Source organism: Balaenoptera physalus, assembly GCF_965194825.1.
Source record: "Balaenoptera physalus genome assembly, chromosome: 19".
Classification (NCBI taxonomy): domain Eukaryota; kingdom Metazoa; phylum Chordata; class Mammalia; order Artiodactyla; family Balaenopteridae; genus Balaenoptera; species Balaenoptera physalus.
The window spans coordinates 18,531,348-18,559,242 of NC_138900.1; the positions used below are offsets into that span (position 1 = coordinate 18,531,348).

At 46.1% G+C, this 27,895-nt stretch overlaps 1 protein-coding gene across 1 annotated transcript; it reads left to right on the forward strand.

Moving 5' to 3' along the window:
- The first annotated feature begins 23,906 nt into the window (after positions 1 to 23,906).
- On the forward strand, positions 23,907 to 26,760 carry CEBPA (CCAAT enhancer binding protein alpha). The gene has a single exon (XM_082437584.1). It carries the CDS (start codon positions 24,303 to 24,305, stop codon positions 25,365 to 25,367), a length of 1,065 nt encoding a protein of 354 aa, XP_082293710.1. The 5' UTR covers positions 23,907 to 24,302; the 3' UTR covers positions 25,368 to 26,760.
- Positions 26,761 to 27,895: the final 1,135 nt, after the last annotated feature.

Sequence of the window (27,895 nt, forward strand, 5' to 3'; positions counted from 1 at the left end):
TTTTGTGAAGTTTGAAAATTTCTAAAAGTTGTTCTTTTTTAAATGCCTCTCATGTATGAGATGGTGGCAATATTATGGGACGTACAAGACAAAGTTCTACCTTCACAGAGTGTATTAGGTAAAAGAATGAAAATACAGAATTCTTGGTCCACATAGAAAAGCTTTTGTGAGCACAGGCCTGGAACAAGGGTCCCTCAGGTACAGGTGAACTTATACTGACATCACGGAGCCAAACAAACACAAAATAATAAAGATGAGCGAACTCCTTGGGGTGGGTACCAAGGCTGCATACTAGCCACTTGAAAAGCTTCAACTTTAATACGTGTTAGAGGATGTGTTCCTTTTCTTAAATCTGATTGGCCCAGCCAGCTGGCTGCTGGGGCACCAATCATGAGAAGACAAACACCTCCAGGCAGGGGCGGGGCAGGGGGAGGTGCTCTGAATGTACATATAAGGAATCCACTGATAAACTGCTTGGGTTGGGGAAATGAGACCTCAAAGGGGGATAATCTGCCTTCTAAGGCGCATGGGTCCCCTTACCTGCAGGACTAGCGTAGCCTAGCGTTAAGAGCAGGCATTGTCATCAGATGACCTGGATTTGGATCCTAGCTCCACGACTTCTTTTTCTCTTTCTTAAATTTTTCCTCCCAAATTTTTTTATTTTGGTAAAATACACATAATGCAAAATTTATCATTTTTAAGTGCACAGTTTGGTAGTGTTAAGTACATTCACAATGTTGTGCAATCAATCTCCAGAACTCTTTCATCTTGCAAAACTGAAACTCTATACCCATTAATAACTCCCCCTCCCTCCTCCTCCCAGCCCCTGGCAACCACCATTCTACTTTCTGTTTGTATAAATTTGAGTACTCTATTATTATGTAACTCATGTAGGTGGAATCATACATCATTTGTCTTTTTATGACTGGCTTATTTCCCTTAGCATAATGTCCTCAAGGTTCATCCAGGTTATAACATGTGTCAGAATTTCCTTCTTTCTCAAGGCTGAATAATATTCCATTGTATGGAAATACCACATTCATCCACATTGTTATCCATTCATCCATCAATGGATTCTTGGGTTGTTTCCACCTTTTGGCTATTGTGAATAATGTTGCTATAAACCTGGGTGTAGAACAATCTCTTTGAGACCCTGCTTTCCATTCTTTCAGTTATATACCCCGAAGTGGAATTGCTGGATCATATGGTAATTCTATTTTTAAGTTCTTGAGGAACCTCCATACTGTTTTTCACAACAGCTGCACCATCCTTCTTTCCCCCCAGCGATGCATGAGTGTTCCAACTTCTCCACATCCTCAAGAACACTTAATATTTTCCCTTTAAAAATTATTATAGCCATCCTAATAGGTGAGCTGGGATGTTTTAATGCTCACATCTGATTTGGAAAATGTAGATCTATAACCTGTGGCAGAGGGTACTGACCAGCTAGTGCCAGAGAAGAGAAGGTCACAGACCACCTAGTGCCAGAGAACCTGAAAGAGCTGGCAGGAGCCATGACTGCCCAGATGAGGGAAGTACAGTAGAGCCACACCCAGAAAACTGTGCTTAGTTAGGGCTGTTTTCTACCACAAGTATGTAGAGAAAAGGCTGGCAGGGCCCAAAGAGGAACCAAAGTTATTAAAAGAATGGAGGAATTGGTCCAGAGCAAAGACGAAAGCTCCAAGGGGTAGTTTGGGTCATCAGTGTCCACTGTTTACAAATATGGACAAAACCAACAAGGGAATTTTTCTTTTAAGAAAAGGGATGTTTTAAAAAGGGAAAATATACTAGCAATATGGCAAAGATTTAAAAAGGAGAATCTGAGTTCAATATTAGACGAAAAAAATATATTAAGATAAAGCTATACAAAATGAGGAATGGTTTCACCAGAAAGTGAGGAAGTACTATTTTTGGAACTCCCTCTGCTGAAAGAAGTGTGTCTTATTGGAGGGAAAGTTCAATCTTTCTACAGATCAATCAAGTAACAGAAGAATGTTCAGTCTCTGGCTTCTTTGAGAGAGATATATATATATATTTTAAACTTTGTCATTTTCACATTTCCCTATTCCCAATTATTTCAGAAAACTCTCAAAATTCAAATTCAGCATGCCTGAAATCCAACTCAGACTCTTCCTCCCCTCCCACTCCACCCCTATGAAAAATTCCCCTGACGCCACAGCTTTCCCTCCCCAGCTGAGTGGCTGCCCTGCCACCCCTCCTGCCCTTTGGAATCACCTTCACACCTCCTCCCCTTCACTTACCCAGTTGGTGGTTTCTTCTTCTGACTTGCTTTCTGAACCTGCATCATTCTCCTCTGCCCCAGACCTGATCCTCTCCCCAGGCTTATCTATAGCGTCTGGCAGAAACTTCCCGGCTCACCTCTAGTCTCCATCCTCCATCCATCCAGCACTCCCAGGCCTCAAGGCTGCCACACCATCCACTGCTCTACAGCTGGTCAAGCACCAACCCATCCTCAACTCCTGGTTTCCCAAAGAGTAGCCTGAAAACTTTTAAATGAACTTCAAGGCAAATTAACCTCCAACCCATAAACAATCACTGCTTCCAGGATTCACCATATGTGTTTTTTAAAAGTTACAATATTGACAAAACAGTATTATTATTTTTTAAAATATATTTATTTATTTATGGCTGCGTTGGGTCTTCGTTGCTGCCCGCGGGCTTTCTCTAGTTGTGGCAAGCGGGGGCTACTCTTCGTTGCAGTGCACGGGCTTCTCATTGTGGTGGCTTCTCTTGTTGCAGAGCACGGACTCTAGGCGTGCGGGCTTCAGTAGTTGTGGCACGCGGGTTCAATAGTTGTGACTCGCGGGCTCTAGAGCGCAGGCTCAGTAGTTGTGGCGCACAGGCTTAGTTGCTTTGCAGCATATGAGATCTTCCTGGACCAAGGATCGAACCCGTGTCTCCTGCATTGGTAGGCAGATTCTTAACCACTGTGCCACCAGGGAAGTCCCAGACAAAACAATATTATTTTAACAACAAAAATTCAAGGCAAAAATTCCCCACAGTCTCATGGGTTTGTGTACATCCATGATATCCTCTAGTCCTTGTCTATGTGCTTAGTCCATGTTTACAGACTTGCAGTAATGTTGATAGAATTTTGAATCTTCTTATTTTACTTAACATGATATAGGGAATAATCTTCTATTTTGTTAGTAACATTGCCTGATCATTTCCCCAAAGCATTGCTCCAATTCACGTTTCTACCAACAATGTACAAGAGTGTCTGATTTCATGTATTCTTACCAGCCACTCTTTCATTTTTTCCAATCTGATGAGTGTTTTTTTTCTTTTAAAAAGGTACCTCAGTTTCTTCACATGTTTATTCATTCTTTGAATTTCTCTTCCTCTGAAAAGCCTATTAAATACCTTCTTTATTTTTCTATTGGATTGTTTTTCTTCCCAAACTGAGGGTCTTCGTGTATTGAAGATTTTAACCCTTCATCTGCCATGTGTATTGCAAGTACTTTCCCATTATAGATCTCTCAGCCTCTCCCCACCCCTAGTCCTGAGTCAGAAAATGAAATGTCATTTGTCGTGGTACAAGAGAATGCATCCAATTTGCTGCTTCCTTGGGCACCTTGCCCCACCGTTCACCTCCTCCTCAACGGGCTAATTCCCTTCAAAATAGAGTGATGCCTAAGTGTCTTTGTTGGCGTGAAAGGCCAGAGTCCCTGAATGAATGAAGGTGCGGGGGATGGGACTGAGGAATGGCTGTAAGACGTGACTGGAGAGATGAAACAGGAGCTGGGTCATGCAGGGCCTTGTAAGATTTATTTTAAGTGCAAAAGGAAGGTATGAGCTGGATTATGTTTTTGAAAGGATGCCTGTAGCTGCTGGGTGGGAAATGCACTAAGAGAGCAGTACTAGAAGCAAGGAGCCCAGTTAGGAGGACATGACTGTGGTCCAGGTGAGAGACAGTGGTGGTTTGGACTAGGGTACTGGCCGTGGGTAAAGGAGAGGTTGATAGACACATTTTGAGCCATAATGAAGGGTTAATATTGTCAATAGATTATGCTAAGAGATCGGACACGGAGTGGTGAGATGGAGATGTAGAGATTTAACTCCTGGGATTCTGGCTTAAATCACTGGATGGGAGGATCTGATTGGGAGGGGAGTTCAGAAGGAAAACAAGATTCAGTCTTAGACTTGTCAACTCTGAGCCACCTGTGAAACAGTCAGATGGAGAGGTGAGATGTTGGAGGATGGAGCTCAGACTTGGTGTCTGGGTTGGAGACACGAATTTGGAAATAAGCAGCAAAAATTCAACAGATGGTATTTAAAGCCAGGGGAAAGGAGGTGCCGATAAAGGAGACTATTGAATCTGGGAGCCCAGAAGGCACCTTACTAAAAGCAGTTTCAGTAAGTGTGTGGGAGCGTGGTGAGTATATTGGAATGAGTTGGAAAATTCATAAAAAGTGAGGAAGTAGAGATGGCATATAGAGACAACTCTGTCAGGAAGCTCAGTTGTGAATAAAGAGTGAGAAATAGGGAGGCGTGAAGAAAGGGTGTGGAGTCAAGAGAGAGGTGTTTTGTTTTTTTAAGTGGGAGATAGAGAGAGCGAGAGCATGCCTGAATGCTGAATGAGATGGGGGTGGGGTGCTGAGAAGGTGAGAGGAATGGGTCCAGAGCACGGGGAAAGGGCCTGACTTAGGGCAGGAGGAGGTCACCTCCCTTGGCACAATAGAAGGAGGTGAAGGAGAGGATGCAGATGTGAGAAGCCTGTAGATTAGATGGTAGGAAGGTGAGAGGGGTCCTGTCCGGTGGGAGTTGAGGGGGGGATACTGGCAGGAAGGGAAGCAGGAGGGGAATGGAGAGAGAGAAATATTTACAGAGTGAAAGAAAGAAACCAGTTCTTAGATTGCTAAGAAGAGTGAAGACAAAGCCCATCTCATGGAATTTCAGAATACCAAAAATAAAGAGAAAATTTTCCAAAAGAGAGAGAGAGAGAGAGAACCAGATCACACAAAAGGGAATGATGAGCCTATGAGCACCATAACTCTCTCGTTGGCAACACTGGATGCTGGAAAACACTGGAGCAACGGATAGATAGTTCCAAGAGAAGTTTAATTTTTGAACCTGGAGCTCTATACCAAGTCAAACAAGCATTCAAATGGAAAGGACAAAATAAAGATATTTTCAGTCATCCAAAGATTCATAAAGTTTACACTCACAGACACATCCCTGAAAATTTCCCAGCAAGTCAGAAAAGGAATCCATGAGAGATATATGTGATACTAAAGACAATGATGAGCAAAGAACGGGGGTAAAGGGTGTGCTTATAATTAAGTATAACTAATTACTGGCTGTTTTTTTGAAGGCAGTCTGAAGGCAGTCTGAAACTCAAGTTCAGCTGATCATAAACATGAGAGGTGGGGGTGAAGAGAGAGAGGAGGGAAGTGAAAGTTCACTAAGTTCTTCATCTCATTCAGAGGAGGAAATAGATACTGATTACCTCTAGTTATTGAAGGAAAATGTCTGTTAAATGTAATCATAATCCTAAAAAGAATAGAAGACGTATACTGTCTATATGGTCTAATCCCCAGAAGGAAAGAATGGAACAACAACAACAAAAACCTATTAATTCAAAGAAAATAAAAGATGCTTAAAAAGGGGGGAAGGGGAAGAAAGGCAAGAGAAAAGAAATAATTGTATTCAGAAATAGAAAACCCCAAAGAAGATGGTATAAACGGTGCTAAACATATCTCACTGAGGAATTGAAGAATGAGTTATTAGAGAAACATAATAAAATTTCTGAGTGAGGTTATCTTGTCTTTTCCACCCCAGCTGGAAGGTGGTGAGGAATACCTCTAAAACTATCTTTATTAATAAATAGACTACTTACCATGGCTGTATAATTACCCAAAGTGTAGTGGCATAAAACAACTATTTCTTTTGCTTGTGAATTCTATGTAGCAGGAATTGGCGCAGGGTACAGTGGAGGGAGGTGGCCTGTCTTTGCTCCCGATGTTTGGAGCCTCAGTTGAAAGTGTCAAAAACTTTTCACTCACATGTCTGGCAGTTGGTGCTGGCTGTTGACTGGGGCCTCATTTCTTCTCCATGTGGGCCTCTCCATGTGGCCTGGGCTTCCTCGCCACATGGTGGCTGGGCTCCAAGGGCCTCTCCATGTGGCCTGGGCTTCCTCGCCACATGGTGGCTGGGTTCCAAGGGCCTCTCCATGTGGCCTGGGCTTCCTCGCCACATGGTGGCTGGGCTCCAAGGGCAAGCATCCCAAGAGAAAAAGAGCCAGGTGGAAGCTGGAAGTCACACAGCATCACTTCAATCTGTTTGTTAGAGGTGAGTCACTAAGGCCAGCTCATATTCCAGGGGAGGAGAATTAGGCCTCACCGTTTTTGAGAGAAGGGTCAAAGAATTTGTGGGCAAGTTTTAAAACCATCATAATAACCAAGTGGAATTCTTCATAATAAAACCAAGAGTGTACTATATAAACAAACTTTAAAACTTCAATTCTACAGCAAAACATGAGGATATATTAAACAAAGTTAATATACAGCTATACAGACAGACTTTTAAATAACATTAGTCTTAGCGATTTGTCAATAACAAACTCTTTGGGTTTTGCAAGTTTCCTTTTTTTCCAGCTCTCAGATCAGGTAAATTCTGTTAGAATTACAATCAAGAAAACCTAGCTATTTGCTATTTACAGGAGATATGGACAAAACAAAGTAAAAATCAACATAAAAGGATAAACAGAATTTTAAAACTTTGAAAAGGGATGTAACAAATATACCAGATATCCTAAGAAAAATAATTCAGGGTGAAAATGTTAGGGAATTTCATATTCAACTAACCTTATAAGTAACCAAGAAAAGAGAAGTTAAAACAACGAGATATCAAACAAACAAAATTTTAAAGTATTAATAATGTACATTGCTTGCATGGGTGTAGGGAAGGGTATATGTATTCACTATTGTTGGGTGTGTGAAACTGTACACCCTTTTCGGGGGACAATTTGCAGTATTTGTTAAACTGTAAAGCCCACACCCTTTGACCCAACAATTTCACTATTAAATATTCAGCCTACATAATCTTTACTAATGCAATACGATGTGAATACTATGCAGAACTTTTAAAGAGGAATATCTATACATAATAATATGGAAGGATTTCCAGAACACAACGTTAACTGAAAAAAAGCAAGCAGCCGAAGAATACATACAGCATGAGCCCTCTTATTTTTTAAATTACAAAACTAAATTATATATCTACAACTTATGTTCATATTGGGTTGGCCAAAAAGTGCCTTTGGTTTTTAAATAAAAACAAAAGACACATTTTTCATTTTCACCAAGAACTTTATTGAACAACGTATTCACCCTTTTGTTCCACTACTTTCTGCCATTTTTCAGGCAACTTCATAATTCCATCTTCCCAAAACTTTTTATCTTTTTGAGCAAAGAACTGTTCTAGGTGCCTTTTACAGTCTTCCAGGGAATTGAAATTTTTTCCATTAAGAGAATTTTGTAAAGACTGAAATAAATGGAAATTCAAAGTTGCAATGTCTGGTGAATATGGTGGATAAATCAGAACTTCCCAGCCAAGCTGTAACAGTTTTTGCCTGGTCATGAAAGAAACAGGCAGTCTTGTGTTATCCTGATGGACGATTATGTGTTTTCTGTTGACTAATTCTGGACGCTTTTCGTGGAGTGCTGCTTTCAGTTGGTCTAATTGGGAACAGTACTTCTTGGAATTAATCATTTGTTTTTCATAATAGAGGAGCTCATAGTAGAGGACTCCCTTCCAATCCCACCATATACATAACATCACCTTCCTTGGATGAAGACCGGCCTTTGGTGTGGTTGGTGGTGGTTCCTTTTGCTTGCCCCACGATCTCTTCCGTTCCACATTATTGTACAGTATCCACTTTTCATTACCCATCACATTTTGTTTTAAAAACGGAACGTTTTCATTACGTTTAAGTAGAGAATCGCACGCGGAAATACGGTCAAGGAGGGTTTTTTTGCTTAACTTATGTGGAACCCAAACATCAAAGCGATTAACATAACCAAGCTGGTACAGATGATTTTCAGCACTTGAGTTGGATATTTTGAGTATGTCGGCTATCTCCCGCGTGGTGTAAAGTTGACTGTTCTCAATTAATGACTCTATTTGATCGCTATCAACTTCAACTGGTCTACCCGACCGTGGAGCATCGTCCAGCGAGAAATCTCCAGCACGAAACTTCGCAAACCACTTTTGACATGTTCGATGGGTCACAGCACCTTCTCCATACACTGAACGAATCTTTTTTTGTGTTTCTGCTGCATTTCTACCTTTCTTGAAATAATATGCCGAAAACGTTGCTTTTTTTCTTCCATCTTCAATATTAAAATGACTACACAAAAATTCACTAATTTTGATAAGTCTCTTTTTAAAGGCACACTGATATGACAGCTGTCACCGTACAATCTAACAAAATTGTTTCGATGAAGTTAAAGTGCTACTAGAGCCATCTTATGGGAAAATAATGAAGGAACCTTTTGGCCAACCCGATACATAAGCAAACACAAAGAAAAGTGTGAAGAAAGATTTGTATTAAACTGATAAGTGGCTTCCTCTCAGGATTAAAAGTAGGATTAAAAGTTTAGAATAAGAAGGTAAATGAATTTTTTTCCCTCTATACCCTGCTATATTTTGGATTTCTTAAACATAAAATATACATATATAAGCTATATAACTTTTAAAATTCAAAACAAAATGAACTTTAAAAATTGTTTTGTATCGATATATGTATAGTTTTTGGTAACTGTTTTACTGAGACATAATTCCCATACCATACAGTTCATCCACTTAAAGTGTACAATTTAATGGTTTTTAGTATATTCACAGAGTTGTGCAAGCATCATTGTAATCAGCTTTAGAACATTTCCTTCACCCTCAAAAAAAGCCTTTAGCTGTTTACAATAGCCAGGACATGGAAGGAACTTAAATGTCCATCAATAGAGGAATGGATAAAGAAGATGTGGTACATGTATAGAATGGAATATTACTCAGCCATAAAAAGGAATGAAATGGGGTCATTTGTAGAGACGTGGATGGACCTAGAGTCTGTCATACAGAGTGAAGTAAGTCAGAAAGAGAAAAACATATCGTATATTAATGCATATATTTGGAATCTAGAAAAATGGTATAGATTATCTTATTGACAAAGCAGAAATAGAGACACAGACGTAGAGAACAAACATATGGACATCGAGGGGGGAAGGGGGAGGTGGGATGAATTGGGAAATGGGGATTGACATATATACACTATTGATACTATGTATAAAATAGATAACTAATGAGAACTACTGTATAGCACAAGGAACTCTACTCAGTGCTCTGTGGTGACCTAAATGGAAAGGAAATCCAAAAAAGAGGGGATATATGTATACATATAGCTGATTCACTTTGCTATAGAGTAGAAACTAACACAACATTGTAAAGCAACTATACTCCAATAAAAATTAAAAACAAAAAAGCCTTTAGCTATCACCCATTTTCCAATCTTCCCATCCCCCCCAGTCCTAGGCAACCATTAATCCATTTTCTGTCTCTGTAGAATTGCCTTTTCTGTACACTTCATATGTATGGAATCACATAATATGTCATCTTTTGTAACTAGCTTCTTTCACTGAGCATAATGTTTTCAAGGTTTATCTATGTTGTAGTATGTATCAATACTTCATTCCTTTTTATAGCCAAATAATATTCCATTGGATGGATATATGTACCTTGTTTAGTTTATCCATTTAACAGGTGGTGGGCATTTAGGTTGGTTCCTCCTTTTGGCTATTATCAATAATGCTACTATAAAATATTCATGTACAAGTTTCTGTGTGGACATATATTTTCATTTCTCTTAGGTATATATCCAGGTGTGGAATTGCTGGGTCAGATGATATACCTATGTGTAATTATTTGAGTCACTGCCAGACTTTTCCAAAGTGGCTGCACCATTTTACACTCCTACCAACAGTGTATGAGGGTTCCAATTTCTCCACATTCTCACTAACACTTAAATTATTTGTCTTTTTGATTACTAGTGGATGTGATGTAGTATCTCATTGTGGTTTTGATTTGTATTCCCTGATGACTAACAATGTTAAGCATCTTTTCATGTACTTTTTGGCTCTTTGTATATCTTCTTTGGAGAAATGCTTAATCTGAATAACATTTAATAATTAGCCCATTAATTATTAATCTAATTAATAAAATTAGATTACTTTTATTGTTGAGTTGTAAGAGTTCTTCATATATTCCAGATACAAATTCTTTATCAGATGTATGATTTGCACACATTTTCTCCCATTGTATAGATTGTCTTTTCACTTTCTTAATAGTGTCATTCGAAACACAAAATTTTTAATTCTGATGAAGTCAAATTTGTTAATTTTTTGTTAAATTTTGTTAGTACTGATGAAGTTGAATTTGTTAATCTTTCATTGCTTGTGCTTTTGGTGTCATATCTAAGAAACCATTGCCTTATCCAAGGTCACAAAGATTTACCCCTATGGTATCTTCTAAGAGTTTTATAGTTTTTGCTCTTACATCTAGGTCTTTGATCCACTTTGAGTTAATTTTTGTATATGGTGTGAGATAGGGGTCCAATTTCATTTTTTTGCATATAGATATCCAGTTGTTCCAGCACCATTTGTTGAAGAGACTATTCTTTCCCCACTGAATGGTCTTGGCACCATTATAAAAAAATTGATTTACCATAGAGATATGGGTTTATTTTTGGACTCTCAATTCTCTTCTATTGATCTATACATCTGTCTTCTGCCAGTACCACACTATCTTGATTACTTTTGCTTCGTGGTAAGTTTTGAAATCAAAAAGTGTAAGTTCTCTAAACATTGTTCTTCTTTTCAAGATTATTTTGGCTATTCTGTGTTCCTTGAGTTTCATGTGAATTTTATGATCAGTGCATCAATTTCTACAAGGAACCAGCTGAGATTCTGTTAGGGATTGCATTGAATAAAATGAACTTTTAAAATGGTAGATCTTGTTATGGTGTTATTATTATTCTATGAGAAATAAGAATAAAGTAGCACTTCATCAAGTGGTTTCATGAGACTCAGCTTATGGGAGTTAACAAATATCAGTGTGTGTCATCATCTAGATCCAGAGTTGCCAAATTCTCACTATACTGCTTCCTATGTATCTTTCAAAACCATGCTTCCTTCTCCATCTCTGCTCTAAAGTTATAAAATACATCCCTAACTTTTCACAATCTTCTAAGAGTTTATAACATGAAATGTAGAAAGGTTGCAACCATGTAGGTCCATTTACATCCCCTGTCCTTCATGCATAGTTGTTATAATTATTACATCCACATACATCATAAACCCCATAATACAATGTTATAATTTTTATTTAAACAATTATTTGTATTTTAAAGAAATTAAGATGACAAAATAATTTTTTATAGTTATCCACCTATTTACCATTCTCAATGATCTTCATTCCATCCTGTAGATTTGAGTGTTTATCTGGTTTCATTTTCCTTCCATCTGAAGAACTTCCTTTAGCATTTCCTGTAGTGCTGGTCTGCTGCTGACATATTCTCTTAGATTTCCTTTAATCTAAAACTCTGTTTTTCACCTTTATTCTTGAAGGATATATTCACTAAATATAGAATCCTGGAATGACAGGGTTTTTTTCCCCCTTGTACTTTAAAGATGTGGTGCCAGTCTTCTGGCCTCCTTTGTTTCTGAAAGAAGTCTCAGGTTATTTGAGACTTTGTCCCCCTGTACACAGAGATAACAATGTGTTGTTATCTCTGACTACTTTCAAGATTTTATCTTTATTTCATTTTCAGAAATTTGACTATAATGTCTCCAGGTATGCTGTTGCTGTTGTTTTTAAAATCCTGCTTGGGAGTATCCTGAGCTTTTTAAATCTATAAATTTACACCTTTACCAAATGTAGCCATTTCTTAAAACTCTTTTTTCAAACATTTTCTGTCCCATTTTTCCTCTCTTTTCCTTCTAGGACACCAGTTACATGTATGTTAGACATTTTGATATTACCCCACACGTCCTTGAGGTGCTGTTCATTTTTTTTTTAATGTGTATGTCCTTCAGAATGGATAATTTCTATTGATCTACCTTCAACTTTACTAAGTCTTCTGTAATCTTTCTTCTGCTCTTAAAGCCACCCAGCGATTTTATATATGATATTGAAATTTTCATTTATGATATTGACTTTTCTGAGAAATTTTGAGAATTTCCATTTTGTTCTTTTTTATAGTTACTATTCTGCTGAGATTTTCTATTCTTTTATTTATGGCAAATACATTTCCTTTATGTCCTTGGGCATAGTTGTAATAGCTGCTTTTAAATCCTTGTCTGCTATCCTAGTATCTGAATCATCTTGGAGTTGGTCTTCATTGGCTATCTTTTTTCTTAGATTGTTGTGTTTTCTTGTTTTTTGGTATATCAGGGAATTTTGATTGTATCCTGGATGTTACGAATGATGCATTGTAGAGTCTCTGGATTCTGTTTTGTTTCTCTGAAGAAAATTGGTTTAGATTTTAGCTTGTAGTTAACTTGACTGAATTCAAACTGTAAATTTTGTCTCTCCCCTGTGGTGGGTAGCAGCTCAAATTTAAGTGCAATTTTCTTAGCCTTATCTGGCTGCTTTGTGTCTTCCCCATCTATTTGCAGCTTAGGTGTCAACCGGAGATTTGGGCTCCCTCTCTCCTTTTTTGTATTCCCCTCTCCTCACTCGCCAGTAACTGTGGTTGCCCTCATCAAACCAATAATAATTCAGGTTTTTCTGTCAGACTTTTAGCTGTCCTACACGCGTACACTGGGGCCTACCTTCAGGCTAAATGTTACTTAAAAAGAAAGAAACTTTGTGATGTCCTTTTCTTCCAAGTGTCAACTTCTTTCCAGCGTCTGCCTGCTTTTTTCTTTTTCATTTTTTTGTTTCATTTTCATTTTTTCATTTCATTCTCCATCATTTTCAGATAGCCAATGTTTAGATTTTGTTTAGAGTTTATAGTTGGATATCACTGGATTTTGTTGATTGATTGTAAAGAAGTCTATGGTCAGAAAAAAATGGCTAGGAATCCCTGATCTCACTGTTAAAGGGATTGTTATTTTTATCCCATATAATATGATTTTCTAACTCCCCACACTTTAGTCTTATTTTATTTCCTTACTGGGACAGCTAATCCTCAACATTCATCTAAGCACTATTAAATTCATGGGTTATTTTATTTAATTCTCACAACTACTCTATGGGGAAGATGGCTTTGTTATCCCCATTTCACAGATGAGAAAACTTAGCAGGAGAGATTAAGCCGTTTATCAAAGTCACTGCGCATGAGTGGCATTCACAAGGGCTGCTCACTCTACAGCCTGCCTTTTTTCTCAGTCTGGCTATAAGACACAGCTTGCCCTGGCTATGAGGGCAAGTTTTCAGGACCAAGGCCATAGCTGGAGGGAGAAGGTGGAAGGAGTCATCTATGACTTTGATCTTGACCCAGTCCTTGCTAGTCATCCAAGTCAGAGGCTTATCCCAGCTGGGCATAACCAACAGAATCCACCCTAGTTAACAAGAATGAAGTCCAAGAAGAGTTCAAGAGGATGTTAGGTAGTTGGCAACATCTCTAGGAGGGCCCGAGGGTCCAGTATGGGGGCCAGCTTTAAGTGCAGCCGCTAACAATGCCCACAGCACCCCGGACACTGGCTGTCTCTTGGCCTCCCCAGAGTGAAGCCCAGCAGCACCTGCTCCTTATACCTTTCACTGATGCCCTGACGGCTTTCACCAGCGTGTGTGTTGTCAGATCCTTCCTCTCATGCCTCATCCCAGCCGCGAAGGAGGCTGGGCAACCAAAGGGTTCAACTGATGTGCACATTCCACGTCAGTGAGCCATTGGGCAGATTCCGTGTGACCTGCTTTTCTTATAATAATTTCTCCCAGTAAGAGGCCCGAACAACCCCTTTCTATGCTGCCTGACTTTGAGTTTTCCCCGTTTAGAGAAAAGCCAAACTCTGCAAGTAGACGGTTTTATGCGAGCATGACTCATGCTGGTTTTCGTTTAACTGTTATTGCACCTTGACTATGATAAAATGACGGCATTTGGAAAGTAAGCTAGATTTTCTAGTTATTATAATAAAAATTGGATTCTAAAGATATACTTGTTGAAACTTTCAATTTGTTCAGTGTCACCTCCAATTTTTGGCCAAGTAGACAAGGGTTTATAACAGTGCTGCCCTGGTTCCCAGGGCTCTACATTGGGATCTGGGCCTTGGAGGGTTATCTAGCCAAAAGGGAGTGTCTGGAAAGCTTAGTGGGTTATGTGCTTTTCAAGTGACCTTTGGAATTTTGACTGAAAATGGTAGAGACAAATCAGTTGGAGGGATGGGAAGGGGTAACCCTGCCCGCCTGCAGTCCCTGAACTGCTAAATCAATATGGACAGGAAACTCAATTCCATATTTGGGGGAAATGGGCGTATGTTGAATAAAAGAGTTTTACTGTAACTGACTGGTTTATAGATTTTCTTGGTGACAAAAATGAAAATAAAGTATTGTTTGGGCTTTTATGGTCATTTATTTCTGTTCAAGTATATGAAAACTAAACCAAATCCCTGTCTCATTATCCTAAGGCTAGTGTTTTCAGGGTCTATTCAGTAGTCATATGATTTGGGATTTTTGGAGCAATCCCAATTTCTTATTATTTAATTATTGTTTAATTCTTTTATATATCTTTATGTATAATAAAAAGTCTCACCCATTTGCAATTTCCTCTCTAGTTTCCCTGCTTATGCCCCCTTCCTGAGATGTTCTAGACAAAGACAGCATACATGTAGACCCTCCTTCTTTTTACACTAATGGAAGCACATTTACTGCACTGAGTGTATATGTATATGTATAATATATATTCATATCCACATGTGTGCAAGTGTATTTTATACATATGTATATATGAATGAATATATCAGAGCTCTATGTGTTCATAGACAGATTTTCCTTCTTCTTAACAGAGATACAGAGGATTATTAACCAGCTATCCCATGGTTATTTAACCAGTCTTATATTAATAGACAGACATTCCATTGTTTCCAGTCTTACGCGACTCTAAGCAATGTTTTGGTCAATATCCATGTATGTACCTCTTTGTGCACATATGAGAGTTCATGAGATTAAATTTCTGTAAGTGAGATTACTAGGTGAAAGGTTAATAACACTTTCAAATTAGATAGGCGTTGCTAACTTGGCCTCCAAAGAGATTGTATTAATCAATATACAATCCTAGCTGTTTGCCCTACCCATTTATCAGTACAGCACATTACACCTATCCAACTGGTGTAGTTTTAATGTATATCTTTTATTCAGAGTATTAGCACTTTTAAACATGTTTAAAATCCATTTGCACTTACTGTTTTGTTTTGTTTTTTTTTAATAAACTCTCTGGCCATGCCCATTTTCCTTTGGACTGTGATTCTTTTTCATATTGATTTGTAGAAGTTCTTTATATATAAATTATATATATAATTTCTAAAGTAAATGAGCTTTTCTCATTTTAAGTAAAGATGACCTTATTATGTAACAACCTAAATGGGAAAAGAATTTGAAACAGAATGTATATGTATAACTGAATCACCTTGCTGTACGCCTGAAACTATCACAGCATTGCTAATTAACTATACTCCAATATAAAATAAAAAGTTAAAAAAAAAAGAATAAAAGTTGAATTGAATTATCAGCAAAAAAAAAAAGAAAAGTAAAGAAGACTTGTTAAATGTAGAACTAGATGTGATTCTGTGTCTATAACTAGGTGTGGTTCTTCAGATGAGCAAATTCATAAATCAGGAACAATTCATTCTTAGAGCATGTTTCCAGATTTTTTTTATTTGGAAAGTATGCTCATTAAAAAGCATTTTGAAGTAATTTACAAAACTATGCTATCCATTATGGCATTACATGTTTGCAGAGTAAATTAAAGTGACTTTAAAACATTTTATAGTTTATAAAACTATAAAAATTATAAAAGTATAAAATGTACGTGACTTAAAATATTTTTATAGTTTATAAAATTATAAAAGCCATAAATATATACTCATCTGTTTTTAAAAGTCCAATATACATAAGTGTGTAAATTTAAAAGTACAAGTTATCTCTCTTCCTACCAAGGCAGCGCCCCTGTTAACAGTTTGGTGTGTATTCCTCCTAACTGCTTTCCATACACCAACAGTATGTATTTAAATAATTTTTTCCTCAAAAAGTGGAAGCTGCATGCTGTTCTGTAACTTGATTTTTTTCAGTTAAGGATTAATCTTGGATGTCAAGAATGGTAACTTTTGCAAATCAGTTTTTTAACTCTGTAAGTTGACAGTATATCACCACAGATATGGCTTCCTTTGGGAGTAATCCAGCCCCAGCTAATGGGCTAGAACAGATAAGGCCTTTGGAGACCTATCAAATAGCCCACTGTATGCAGGTCATTCCTCCTGTAGCTCCAATGTCTGCACCTGGGGGACGTTTTATACATACTTGGGGGTGCTTAGACTGGAGGGAGTTGCTAAATCTAATCCCAAGGAAAAAGGGCTCCAACTGAGGCCTTCATGAGCCAGCACCTAAAAACTCATTTTGATTTTCAAAAGATTTGTCTTCTCACCTAATTTAAGGGGTTTTGTTTTTTAAGATGCACCTTGCATAAGTCCTTGGAATCAGCAAAGACAAAGAATGGGGTCAAAATGTGGGTGCACAGAAGTGGGCTCCAAGGAGCCTCACCCCATCTCTCGAGAAGTGCGGTTGTCTGGCCTACAACCTGGACCAGCCCCTGCCTCCTGCGTGGGCCTGCAGGAGGCCGGCCTGTTCTCCCAGGTGGATCTGATGTCCAGTCACCTCCAAGGACTAAGTCTTGCTCTCCTGGGGCCCCCTCCCAGCAGTGACCTACGGAGAACAGGCGCTCTGGAGCCAAGGTGGAGGGAGAGGTCCAGGGTCGTCATGCAGGGCTGAGAAGTTTGCGCTACACAAACGACTCCGATGCAGGAGGCCTCCACTCACCAAGACTTGTGTCCTGGCCTGGCTGCATCTCTCCAGAGAAAGGAGCCCTTTTTCCTCCCAACAAAGGGACTTTCTGCTCAGCCAGACCCCTGGGGGCTGCATGTGCCTGAGGGGGGCTTCCTCCGAGTCAGCTCAGAGGCACTAAGCAGACTCTCCAAGCCCTGGCAGTCTTGTCTGGCACAGCTTCAGGAGGCTCCAGATGGGTCTGCCCTGGGGAGCCCTGACCCAGGGGGGTCGGGTCTTCCCCAGCATTCTTTGGGCCCACCCTTGAGCTGCCCTCCTAGGCTTGGGAACAAACTGAGCTCTGGGAGGGTGGCCGGGTAGCAGTTTTCCTGAATAGAATCCATTCTGTGTTCATTCAACAAATATTTGAGGCGCTACCATATGCCAAGGCCTGTTCTAGCTCTGGCAGAAATAGGCAGAACAGGACAGACAAGGTCCAGTCTTTGTGGAGCTGGCATTCTAAGTGGGGGAAGCCAGACAGGGAACAAGTCAAAAGAGTAAACAAGACCATTTTTTCCAGGAGGGTAAAGTAAAACGCACAATGGCCTAACGAGTGATGGGAGAGGTGGCTCGTGTGCACCGCGTACCTGAGAGGAACCTCTTGGAGAAGGTGCGGCTCAAATGACAGGAAGGAAGGAGTCTTGCCGACATCTGGGAAGATCATTCCAGGGAGCCGGCAGAGCAGAGTGCAGCGCCCCAAGGCTGGGAGCCCAGTGGGCAGCCAGGGAGAGTCTGAGGTGTAAGGAGAGGTGAGGGCCAAGCCTTGCCGGGCCTTGTGGTCAGGCCGAGATGCGGCACGTCCTCTTCCACACGCGACGGGCGGTCACGGGAGGGTGAAGCAGGTGAGTGTCGTGATCCAACTGCATGTTTAAAGGGTAACTTAGGCTGCTCCGTGGGGGAGAGCTGGGGGGCAAGGAGCAAGCAGGGCAGCGGGGAGACACTTAGAGGCCTGCTGTGGGGTCCAGGTGAGAGAGTGTGGGACCAGGATGTCTGCAGTGAGATGGAGAGAAGCCATGGACTGGGATACAGCTTTGGGATTACTGCTGGCTGACATGTCCTCGCACAGAAGCAGGGCCTGGGGCCTCCAGACAAGGCCAGAAGCAGTGGTATCACACCCTCCTGTTTGCACTGAACGGGTGCCGGCCCCGCCAGGGTGCTGAGACCCTGCCTGGGGGATCCCCCGTATCATCCTTCAACTCAGGTATGGGGGCCCCTGAGAGGGACCCTCAAGCTGGACCCCTGACATTAGAGGGCGCCACTCATGCCCTCCTCTGGCTGCTCCCTTCCCTCTGGGTGAGGACCCTACAGGCCAAGGAATTTCCTGCCCAAACAGCCCAGAGGCAGCTGCCTGGGCCCTCTCGGGCCGCTTTTCCAGGCACTTGGCGGTGTGCACACCCCTAGATCAAGGGGTGACGGGAGGAGGGAAATTTTCAGGGGGTATGGGTAACGTTGGAACCCTGTGCTGGGAACCTACACCCCGCTGACTAAGGACCCTTCTGGTGGGGGATGGCACAAGGGGTGGGAAGAGAAGGGGGTGGTTGGCTCTCCCGGCACCACCGTGTCCCAGAGTCCAGTTCTAAATTTAAATCTGGCCTTCTAGGACGTTGCGAAGATTTATTTGTCAAGTCAGAAAGGTAGAACATATTTTATCTAACAGTTTCTGCATTTGATTGATAACTTTTAATGTTTAAATAGATGGTATGGGGGCTGCCATTTGTAATCTTGTTCCGGATCCCACAAAAATATGAGGTGGTGGGCCCACCCACATCCACAGCTTGCTTTCTGCCGTGTCCCCCAAATGCTCGATGACTAGTTCTGGGATCCGTTATCTACCAAAGGGGTTTACCAACATAAAGGACTTTTCCCAACTCGCTAAGCAAAATTAAGATAATGGATAGAACTTTCTGAATCTTTTATTTTGACTCAACTTTTCTCTTTCTAAAATCTTTGCTGCCTGCTACTGCTCATCTGCCAGCAGCTGCGAGCACATAAACAGAAAACATAACAAACCCCATACACATTAGAGTAGATGAAAACTGAGAGAAAACTGGAAACAGCTGAATCTGACAGCGTGGATTTTTTATGGACCTGAGTACTCATGGTTGTGATTTCAGATGATATACATACATATACATATATAGTCATCTTTCCTAACAGTTAAATCACTTCTAGCTCATGGTGACAGAATTAATTATGCCTTGTAATATTCCGTGTGACTTCTCAGTGCTTTGTCCTAGAACAAGCTGAGAATGCACTACAGTGAATTATTGCCCCCAATTTACAGAAAAGAAAACAAAGGCTCGGAGATATTCAATAACTTTCCCAAGGTCACCCTAGTGAGTGTTGAAGTAGGGGTTTTAACAGGTCTGAGGAATCCCACACACCACCGGACCTCCTGTGAGATAGAACACGTAATCTAAGAGTAATAAGAATGTCTTCTCCAAGTACCCAGAATCTGTTCGTAAGAAACACTAGACTCTTGGTTGACTGTCCACTGAGTTCATATGCTTTACCTGTCAATACCTAAAGCGTAAGACGAATAGTAGTATAAAACTCACTAGCCAGTGCATTTGTATTGACAAAAAGTAACTGGTGTTTTGTTTTGTTTGTCTAAGTTCTAGGAAGGTCTCTGAGAGTATTTTATTGAATCACTATTAGATATCCTATATTAGCCAGAGGGCAAACTGTGACTGAAAATATAGCTCTTGTCTTTTATCTTAATTCGCCCTTATTAATTATCTTAACTAGTCCTGCTTTGGAGTGACCAATCCTACAACCATTTAGCTGTAGATAAAGTTAGAAACTAAATCAGAAGGGTTTATTCCAGCTTTGCTCTTCAGCATTCAATTGATTTTCAAACGTAGGTACTAATCTCTTGGATGCGTTGCATTAGGAAGGTTGAATCAAAGGAAAATAAAAACTTCCTCGCTCTGTCTTCTCAAAATGGTTAGCCTTGTGAACGACTCTGGAACTAGGCTCCATTCCAGAGCACCCCAAACTCAGGACCCCAATTCATGGAGGGAAGGGCTCCCGCCCACTCGCTCCCCACCCGGCCTGCCCGCCCCCGGCTCAGCAGCCTTCCCTCCTGAGCTGTTTGGAGCATAATTCACACCTACGAAATGCATCTTCACTTCTGTGGCTGATTTTCTCTTTTGTCAAAAGTAGAGCCAGAGCACGCCTCTCCTCTCCCCGGGCTCATGCGGTGGCAGAAGTCAGGCCGGCTGAGCTGGTGGCCTCGGAGCTGGGGGTCCCTGCCCCATGCCCCCCTGCCGAGCGCACTGAGGCCAGGGCTTATGAGAAAGCTCTCCCTCTACTCGATCCTCAAGCACTGCCAAGTGCCATCAATTAATATGAAGCAGAAGGATCGTAAAGGTGGTCAGATTTACGAGCTTCTTTTTTTTTACTGGCTCTGCCTCAACCGAGCGTGAGCCACAGAGCCATTTCCCTCCCAAGCCATTTCCCTCCCATTCCAGCCAAACGCTGGCTGCCCACGTGTCCTATCAGGCCACAGCCCCCTTCCAGCCGTGGGCACCTCCCAGGGAAAGTGGCTCCACCAACCCTGGGGTCTCCCCCAGGTTCTGCAGCCCATTCTTGTTTCACTGCTTAGAAGGCCCCAGGACTCTCCCTCACCTCTGCGCAGCCCACCCACAAACCCACTACTTGCCCTCTAAACCGCTTCCTCCGCACCCCAAGGTGTTCTCTTAGACCTCAAAGGAAAAACTAGACTATGGACGTGGATCCTAGCGGCTGTTCTTGGGTCATGGTCCTCTCCTCCAGAATCGCAAATCACGCAGGGGGTGTCCTGTGGGTGGTGAGATCCCAAGGCCCCCAGGGGCTTGGAGGGGACCCTCTATTTTCCCTGCATCACATATGTTGGGGGATGGTGACCCCAGCCAGAAGCCAGGCATTCAGCCCCCACCCAGTCTCCCAAGTCCTGACATCTCGTTCAAACCCGTCCTTGCCCTCTAGCCCCCATCCTGGGGCCTCAGGCCTCCACTGCTTCTCATCTGATCCACCCTCCCCTCTCCAGCCCCTACCAGAGTGGCCTTTCAGGAACCCAGATTGGATCACAGCACTCCCCTGCTAAAAGCTGGACGGCAGAAGCCTGAGAGGCTCTCTCCTTCACCTGGAGCCGCCTTGGCCATGAACCAAGCCCTGTCTGTGGATCCAGCCTTATCTAGGCCCCTCCTCAGCAATCCCTGCGCTCCAGCCCGTCAAACGCCTTGTCCTTTGTTACCAGAACATGCCTTGCACTTGCAGCTGCTCCACCTTTGCACCTGCCGTGCCACAAACGGCACCTATCCTTCCAGCAAATTCCTGCTCATCCTTCAAGCTGGGGCTCAAAGGTTCACTCCTGCATGAAGCCCTCTCCAACCTCCTATCTCAGTCAGCTCAAGCTGCCATAACAAAATGCCACAGACTGGGTGCTTAAACAACAGAAATGAGTTTTCTCGCAGTTCTGGAGGCTGGAAGTCTGAGATTAGGGTGCCAGCATGGTCGGGTTCTGGTGAGGGCTCCCTTCCTGGCTTGCAGATGCCACCTTCTCCCTATGCCCTCACAGGGGGCAGAGGGAGAGAGAATTTCCCTCTTGTCCTCTTTCTATCAGCCCACCAATCCTATCAGATTAGGACCCCACCCTTATGACTTTATTGAACCTTAATTACCTCCTGAAAAATCCATCTCCAAATACAGTTACGTTAGGGGTCATGGCTTCAACATATGAATTTGAGGAGGACACAATTTAGCCCATAAAACCTCCTCAGACGAAGCTGGTTACACCCTCCTCCAAAGCCATATTTGCTAGAGCAGGACATCCCTTTGTCACAGCACATTCATCCGTCATCCGCATTTGTGTCTCCTAACAGACATTTGATGAATTAATGGACTCCATGCCTCTACCCAGTTCCATTTCCTGCTCCTTCAGCATCACCTCCTCTGTGAGGAGGCCCTTGTCTCTCAGCAGATTTTGTGTGATAACCTGTCTGTCTCCCCAGCTGTGCCCAGAGCTCTGAGAAGGCAGGGGCCACTTCTCACTCACCTCTGGGCACTAGGCACCTTGCACAGAGCTGGCCTCGTGGGGAGCTTTCTACTTCTGCTATGGGAGGACCTGCAGCTGCAGGCTGGACAAGGCCTTATTCCAATATTTCTCCAGCCCCAGGAGCCTCTGCGGTTTCCTCGGATCCTAAGAGGACACATTCCTGCTGCCTGCGCAGGAGAGCAGGTGTACACACTAGGACAGGTCACTTTCCGCAGCCCTTTCTTTGTTCCTGCACTGGAGCAGACCGTTATTTTTAGCACTGCAGCAAAAATGAAAATCCCATGCCATGTTTTTGGGTTTCCCTCCAGGTCTCCACAGGTGCATGGTGTATAAATGGTCCTACACCCGGGCCCAGAGCTCCTCAGCTCACATAGGCTATTTATTTAATGTATCTACTTTTACTCCCAGTCCAAAAGCATCAAGCTCTGGACCAAAGCATGAAGCAGTTGGGCCATTAATCATTGGGAATATGTTGAATAGGAACTTGATTAAAGCACAGTATGCGTTCCCCAGACGAGGTTGCTTCTTTAATGTGACCACAGTGGAAGCTCAGCCTCCCCGGGCCTTGCTTTTACGCTGCGCCTCCTTGAGGGCTCCTGGGCCGGTTGTGGCCTCTTGCCAGCCTTTTGAAGGCCGCTTTCCGGAAGGGGTCTTGACCAGCGCAGCCCGGCGATTCTCAAGCAGGCAAACTTCCAAACAGCACCCAGGCGGCGTTGGGCTTCAGGGCACTTAGTCCGTAAGGGGCAATGGGGGGTACAGGCGTGAGCGACTTGCGGGCCCACGAGGCCCCTTGGGAGCCGGCTGTCCCCGCGATCCCGAAGTAGAACGCGCGAGGCGCCACGTGGCTGGGGAAAGGCGCTGCCTTGAACCCCTTCCCCCCGCAGCAGCGAGTGCGGAGGCGGCGTGGCGCCCAGGGGTCACCGCGGCCGGACCGCCTTGTTCCCCAGGATTCCGGGGACCCAGCGACCCGCGAACCACCCTGCAGGGTTCTCTCATTAGGTGCTCGGACCCTGGGCCGCAGAGACTCGGAGGCCCCGACTCCCTCGACACCCCTGCTCCCTCCTTGGAGAGCACCTGAATGGGGCGTAGGGGAGAAGGCTGTGGATTCCAACTCCGTTGACCGCCGGCCCCGCTTCGGGATCCCAGTCTGGGAGTCAAATTCGCCTCCTCCCTCTGTGCGTCCCCCCCCGCCGCCCCGGTACCCCAGCCGGGGAATCCAGTTCGGCCCGTCCCGCAGGAAAAAGTTGGCGGCCCCGCGCCGGGTAGCAGCGCCAACTCCGTGCACCTAGCAACACCTAGAGCTCCGGCTAGGAGAAGTAATCAAAACGAAAAAGTTTTCCAGCCCAGGCGGGTGGACCAGCCGGGTCCTCAGCCGGGCCGCGGCCGCCTCTCCTTCCCTCCGCTCCCCGCGGGGTCCTAGCGCCCTGCACCACGGGGCCGCGGGACCCCGGAGTACTGGGAGGGGCGGAGCGGGAGGAGAGGTACTTTTGCGCGGAGTCGGTGAGGACGCCTGGAGATCAGAGAGAGTCGCAAAATCCTCTGCCCTCGGCCTCTCCACGCGGCAGTGTGCGCTGGGCCGCACGTCCCAAACTGCCCCCCACCCCTTCTCTACGCCGCCGCCTTCCAGAGAGCCCGGACCCGGACAGGACTAGTTCTAGCTTTTAAAGCGAGTCCGCGCCAGAGAAGCTCAGAGACCAAGACTTGCCCCCCCGGCCCCCCCAACCAATCCCACCCCCCTGCGCGGCGCCTGGGTGCTCCCGGACTCCCCGACCATTGGCTGGAGTTGGGTGCCCTGCGGAGGCTAGAGGAGGGGGCCCTACCACCGACCACGTGTGCGCGGGGACGACAACTCTGCCGAGGGTGGGGCACCGCGCGCCGGTCGTGGTTCGGCTGGCGGCGCAGGAGGTAGTGGGCGTTGCACCGCGGCCCCTCCCCGCCAGCGCTGCGCTCTCGCCTCACTCGCCGCCCTCTGCAGACCGCAGGCGCTAAGACCCAGGAGGTGCTGCTCCGTCGTCGCCGAAGGTCCACGGCGGGTTTGGACACTAGAGGGCGACCACCAACCCGGTATAAATGCGGGGCCCGCGCGGGCCTGGCCATTCGCGACCGGTAGCCGAGCGGGCGCGAGCGAGTAGGGGCTCCGGGTGGGCGGCGGCAGCAGCGGCGCCCCGCGCAGGCTGGAGGCCGCCGAGGCTCGCCATGCCGGGAGGACTTTAGCTCCCCCATGGAGTCGGCCGACTTCTACGAGGCGGAGCCGCGGCCCCCGATGAGCAGCCACCTCCAGAGCCCCCCGCACGCGCCCAGCAGCGCCGCTTTTGGCTTTCTCCGGGGCGCGGGCCCCGCGCAGCCCCCAGCCCCACCTGCCGCCCCGGAGCCGCTGGGCGGCATCTGCGAACACGAGACGTCCATCGACATCAGCGCCTACATCGACCCGGCCGCCTTCAACGACGAGTTCCTGGCCGACCTGTTCCAGCACAGCCGGCAGCAGGAGAAGGCCAAGGCGGCCGCGGCCCCCGCAGGAGGCGGCGGCGACTTTGACTACCCGGGCGCCCCCGTGGGCCCCGGCGGCGCCGTCATGCCCGGAGGGGCGCACGGCCCCCCGCCGGGCTACGGCTGCTCGGCGGCCGGCTACCTGGACGGCAGGCTGGAACCCCTGTACGAGCGCGTCGGGGCGCCGGCTCTGCGGCCGCTGGTGATCAAGCAGGAGCCGCGCGAGGAGGACGAGGCGAAGCAGCTGGCGCTGGCCGGCCTCTTTCCCTACCAGCCTCCGCCGCCGCCGCCACCACAGCACTCACACCCGCCGCCCGCTCACCTGGCCGCCCCGCACCTGCAGTTCCAGATCGCGCACTGCGGCCAGACCACCATGCACCTGCAGCCCGGCCACCCCACGCCGCCGCCCACGCCCGTGCCCAGCCCGCACCCAGCGCCCGCGCTCGGCGCCGCTGGCCTGCCAGGCCCCGGTGGCGCGCTCAAGGGGCTGGCCGTCGGGCACCCAGACATCCGCGCGGGCGGCGGCGGCGGCGCGGGCAAAGGCAAGAAGTCCGTGGACAAGAACAGCAACGAGTACCGGGTGCGGCGCGAGCGCAACAACATCGCGGTGCGCAAGAGCCGGGACAAGGCCAAGCAGCGCAACGTGGAGACGCAGCAGAAGGTGCTGGAGCTGACCAGTGACAATGACCGCCTGCGCAAGCGGGTGGAACAACTGAGCCGCGAACTGGACACGCTGCGGGGCATCTTCCGCCAGCTGCCCGAGAGCTCCCTGGTCAAGGCCATGGGCAACTGCGCGTGAGGCGCGCGGCGGCGGGACCGCCCTGGGCCGGCCGCTGGCTGGGACCCAGGGAGTGGTTTCGGGTCGCCGGATCTCAAGACTGCCCGAGCCGCGCAAGCGAGGACTAGGAGATTCCGGTGCAGCCTGAGAGCCTGGCCTGCCGCGCGTGCCCCTGGCCTTCCTCTGCGCCCGACACGGTGCGTCTAAGATGAGGGGTCAGACAGAGAGGAGAAGCGCCGTGGGGCAGAGCCGGGAGCCCTGGCAACTCTAGTATTAAAGGAATAACCCTGTGCCTTGGAAACGCAAACTCACGGCTCCGATTCCTACCGAGTAGGGGGAGCAAATATGTGCCTTGTCATTTTATTTGGAGGGTTCCTGGCCCCGCGAGAGAAGAAGGGGTGCAGGTCCTCCCCCCACCCCCGGCAGGAGGAAGGTTCAGGGAGCAGAGATCCCGATAAGCCGGCCCCAGCCGCTCCTGAGCGCCTATCCTTGGAGGGGAGGAAACACAGGGACTTGGGGCTTTGAACCTAAGGTTGTTCCCCTAGTTCTACATGAAGGTGGAGGGTCCCTAGTTCCTTGCCTCTAAACTCCCAGCCTGCAACAGGCTGGGCTCTTCTGGGCAGAACTCACTGAGATGGGCGTCACCAGGTGACCAGTGGGAGCCTCCGGCCCCCAGTCAGATCAGAAAGCCAGGTCGTGGGTTAGGTATGAGGACGTATGTTCATGGGTGGCCTGGTGGGAGAGGGGAACCTAGAGATCTGGTCTGGGGGTTAGTAGGGGGGTGGTGAAGGGACACTGGGACCATCAGCCTTGTCTGTACTGTATGTCGCCAGCATTGCCATACAAACATGAAGCACAATCAGTCCATCCCAGAGGGACCGAAGTTATGAGAAGCTTTCCAAATATTTTGCTTTATCAGCCGATATCAACACTTGTATCTGGCCTCTCTGTGTCCCAGCGGTGCCTTGTGCAATGTGAATGTGCACGTCTATGCTAAACCACCATTTTATTTGGTTTTTGTTTTGTTTTGGTTTTGCTCAGATACTTGCCAAAATGAGACTCTTCGTCAGCAGCTGCAGGGAGGGTCTGCGGCTCTCTTTCCTTTTGGTTTTGGGATTGCTTTTGCTCCCAGGGGAACCGAAGAGGCGAGGTGGGCTTCCCCTTTCCCCTCAGCTTTCCCTGGGGGTAGCTGTGGGCCTCGGTCCCCTCCAGCCCGGGCTGCCCACAGCTTTGTCCCCCGCAGAGGCCCTGGCTCCCGGTCTGGAAGGGAGGCGGCCTCAGCCAGCACTCACAGATCAGATCGCTGGGCCTGGGAGCAGGGAAGGCTGGCTTGGTTCTCTTCTTTGGGGAGAACATAGAGTTTCATGCTAGATGTTTTATGTATTATATCTATAATATAAACATATCAAAGTCAGTTTTGGTGTCTTTTTAAAACCAGAAAAGCTACTTCCAAGGTTTTCTGTGGGCCAGGTCACATTTGTAAATAATCACAGCATATTCTCTGGCTGAGAGCCTGACTTTCATTAGCTCTCCACCCATCCCGAGCCCCTCTTTACATTAAAGGGGTGACTTCTCCCAACCAAGGCAAATAAATGGCAGAAGGAGGACGAGGCTCCAAGCTGAGAATGCCAGAGCCTGAAGAGTCTCTGGGCGTGTGGCAGGGGGAGGGGTGTGTGGGGTGTCACGGGGCCTTGGTGTGGCCTCTCCTCAGCCCCTGGGAGGAGAAGAGGGACTCGGAGGGGGGGCCCTCTGCCTGAAGTTGCCACGGCCTCTTTGGGACTCGGGCAGGCCTGCCCCAGGGTTCCAGGCTCCAAGGGCCCTTTGACCACACTTACTTCCAGATACTGACAGCTCCAGCTCTGGAGCAGCGCTGCTCACACCTTCCTTTGCCCCAGCCCTCCGGCGGGACCGTGGGCGGGCAGGTAGAGGCCACAAGCGGTAGGACCCTCCACCCCTCCTCGCTAGCTCTGGCCCATGTGGCTGCAGCCTATCCCAGCGGGGCCCTGAAGGGAGACCTCTACCCAGCCTTCCTCACCTGCCCTGCCCCAGCCCACCCAAGAAGGAGGACCCACCACAGGCCTGCGCGGGATGTCTGGCCCTTCCTCACCTACTGCCTGGCAAGGAGACAGCCCCAGCATCTGCTTCCCCACTGTGCCCACCCTGGACCAAGCCCCCCACTCCAATGACCGCCCCGTGAGGACAGGCACCTGGAACCCCCTTAGCAGCGGTGATGGCCAACCAAGGGAGGGCATGCCCTTATGCCTGAAAGCACAGGGCCTTGGGGGGAGGTAGCCCAGGAGGCTGGCAGGGCTTTCAGAGTTGACCCTCTCTGAGGGTAAAAGGCAAAACCCTTTACCTTCTGTTTTCACCTGCAGAGCGTTCAATTGAGCAGCTGACAGTATATGCCAATGCGGGCTGTGACCGTTTCAAGAAATTACACATTCTTTTTAAATTCTGAAAGCTTTTGCTTCACCTGCCTGTGTGGTTAGCGGGGTGACTTGCCCCCTTCCCGCCCCACTCCCTCACCCCCTCGGCCGCCCTCTGTCTCT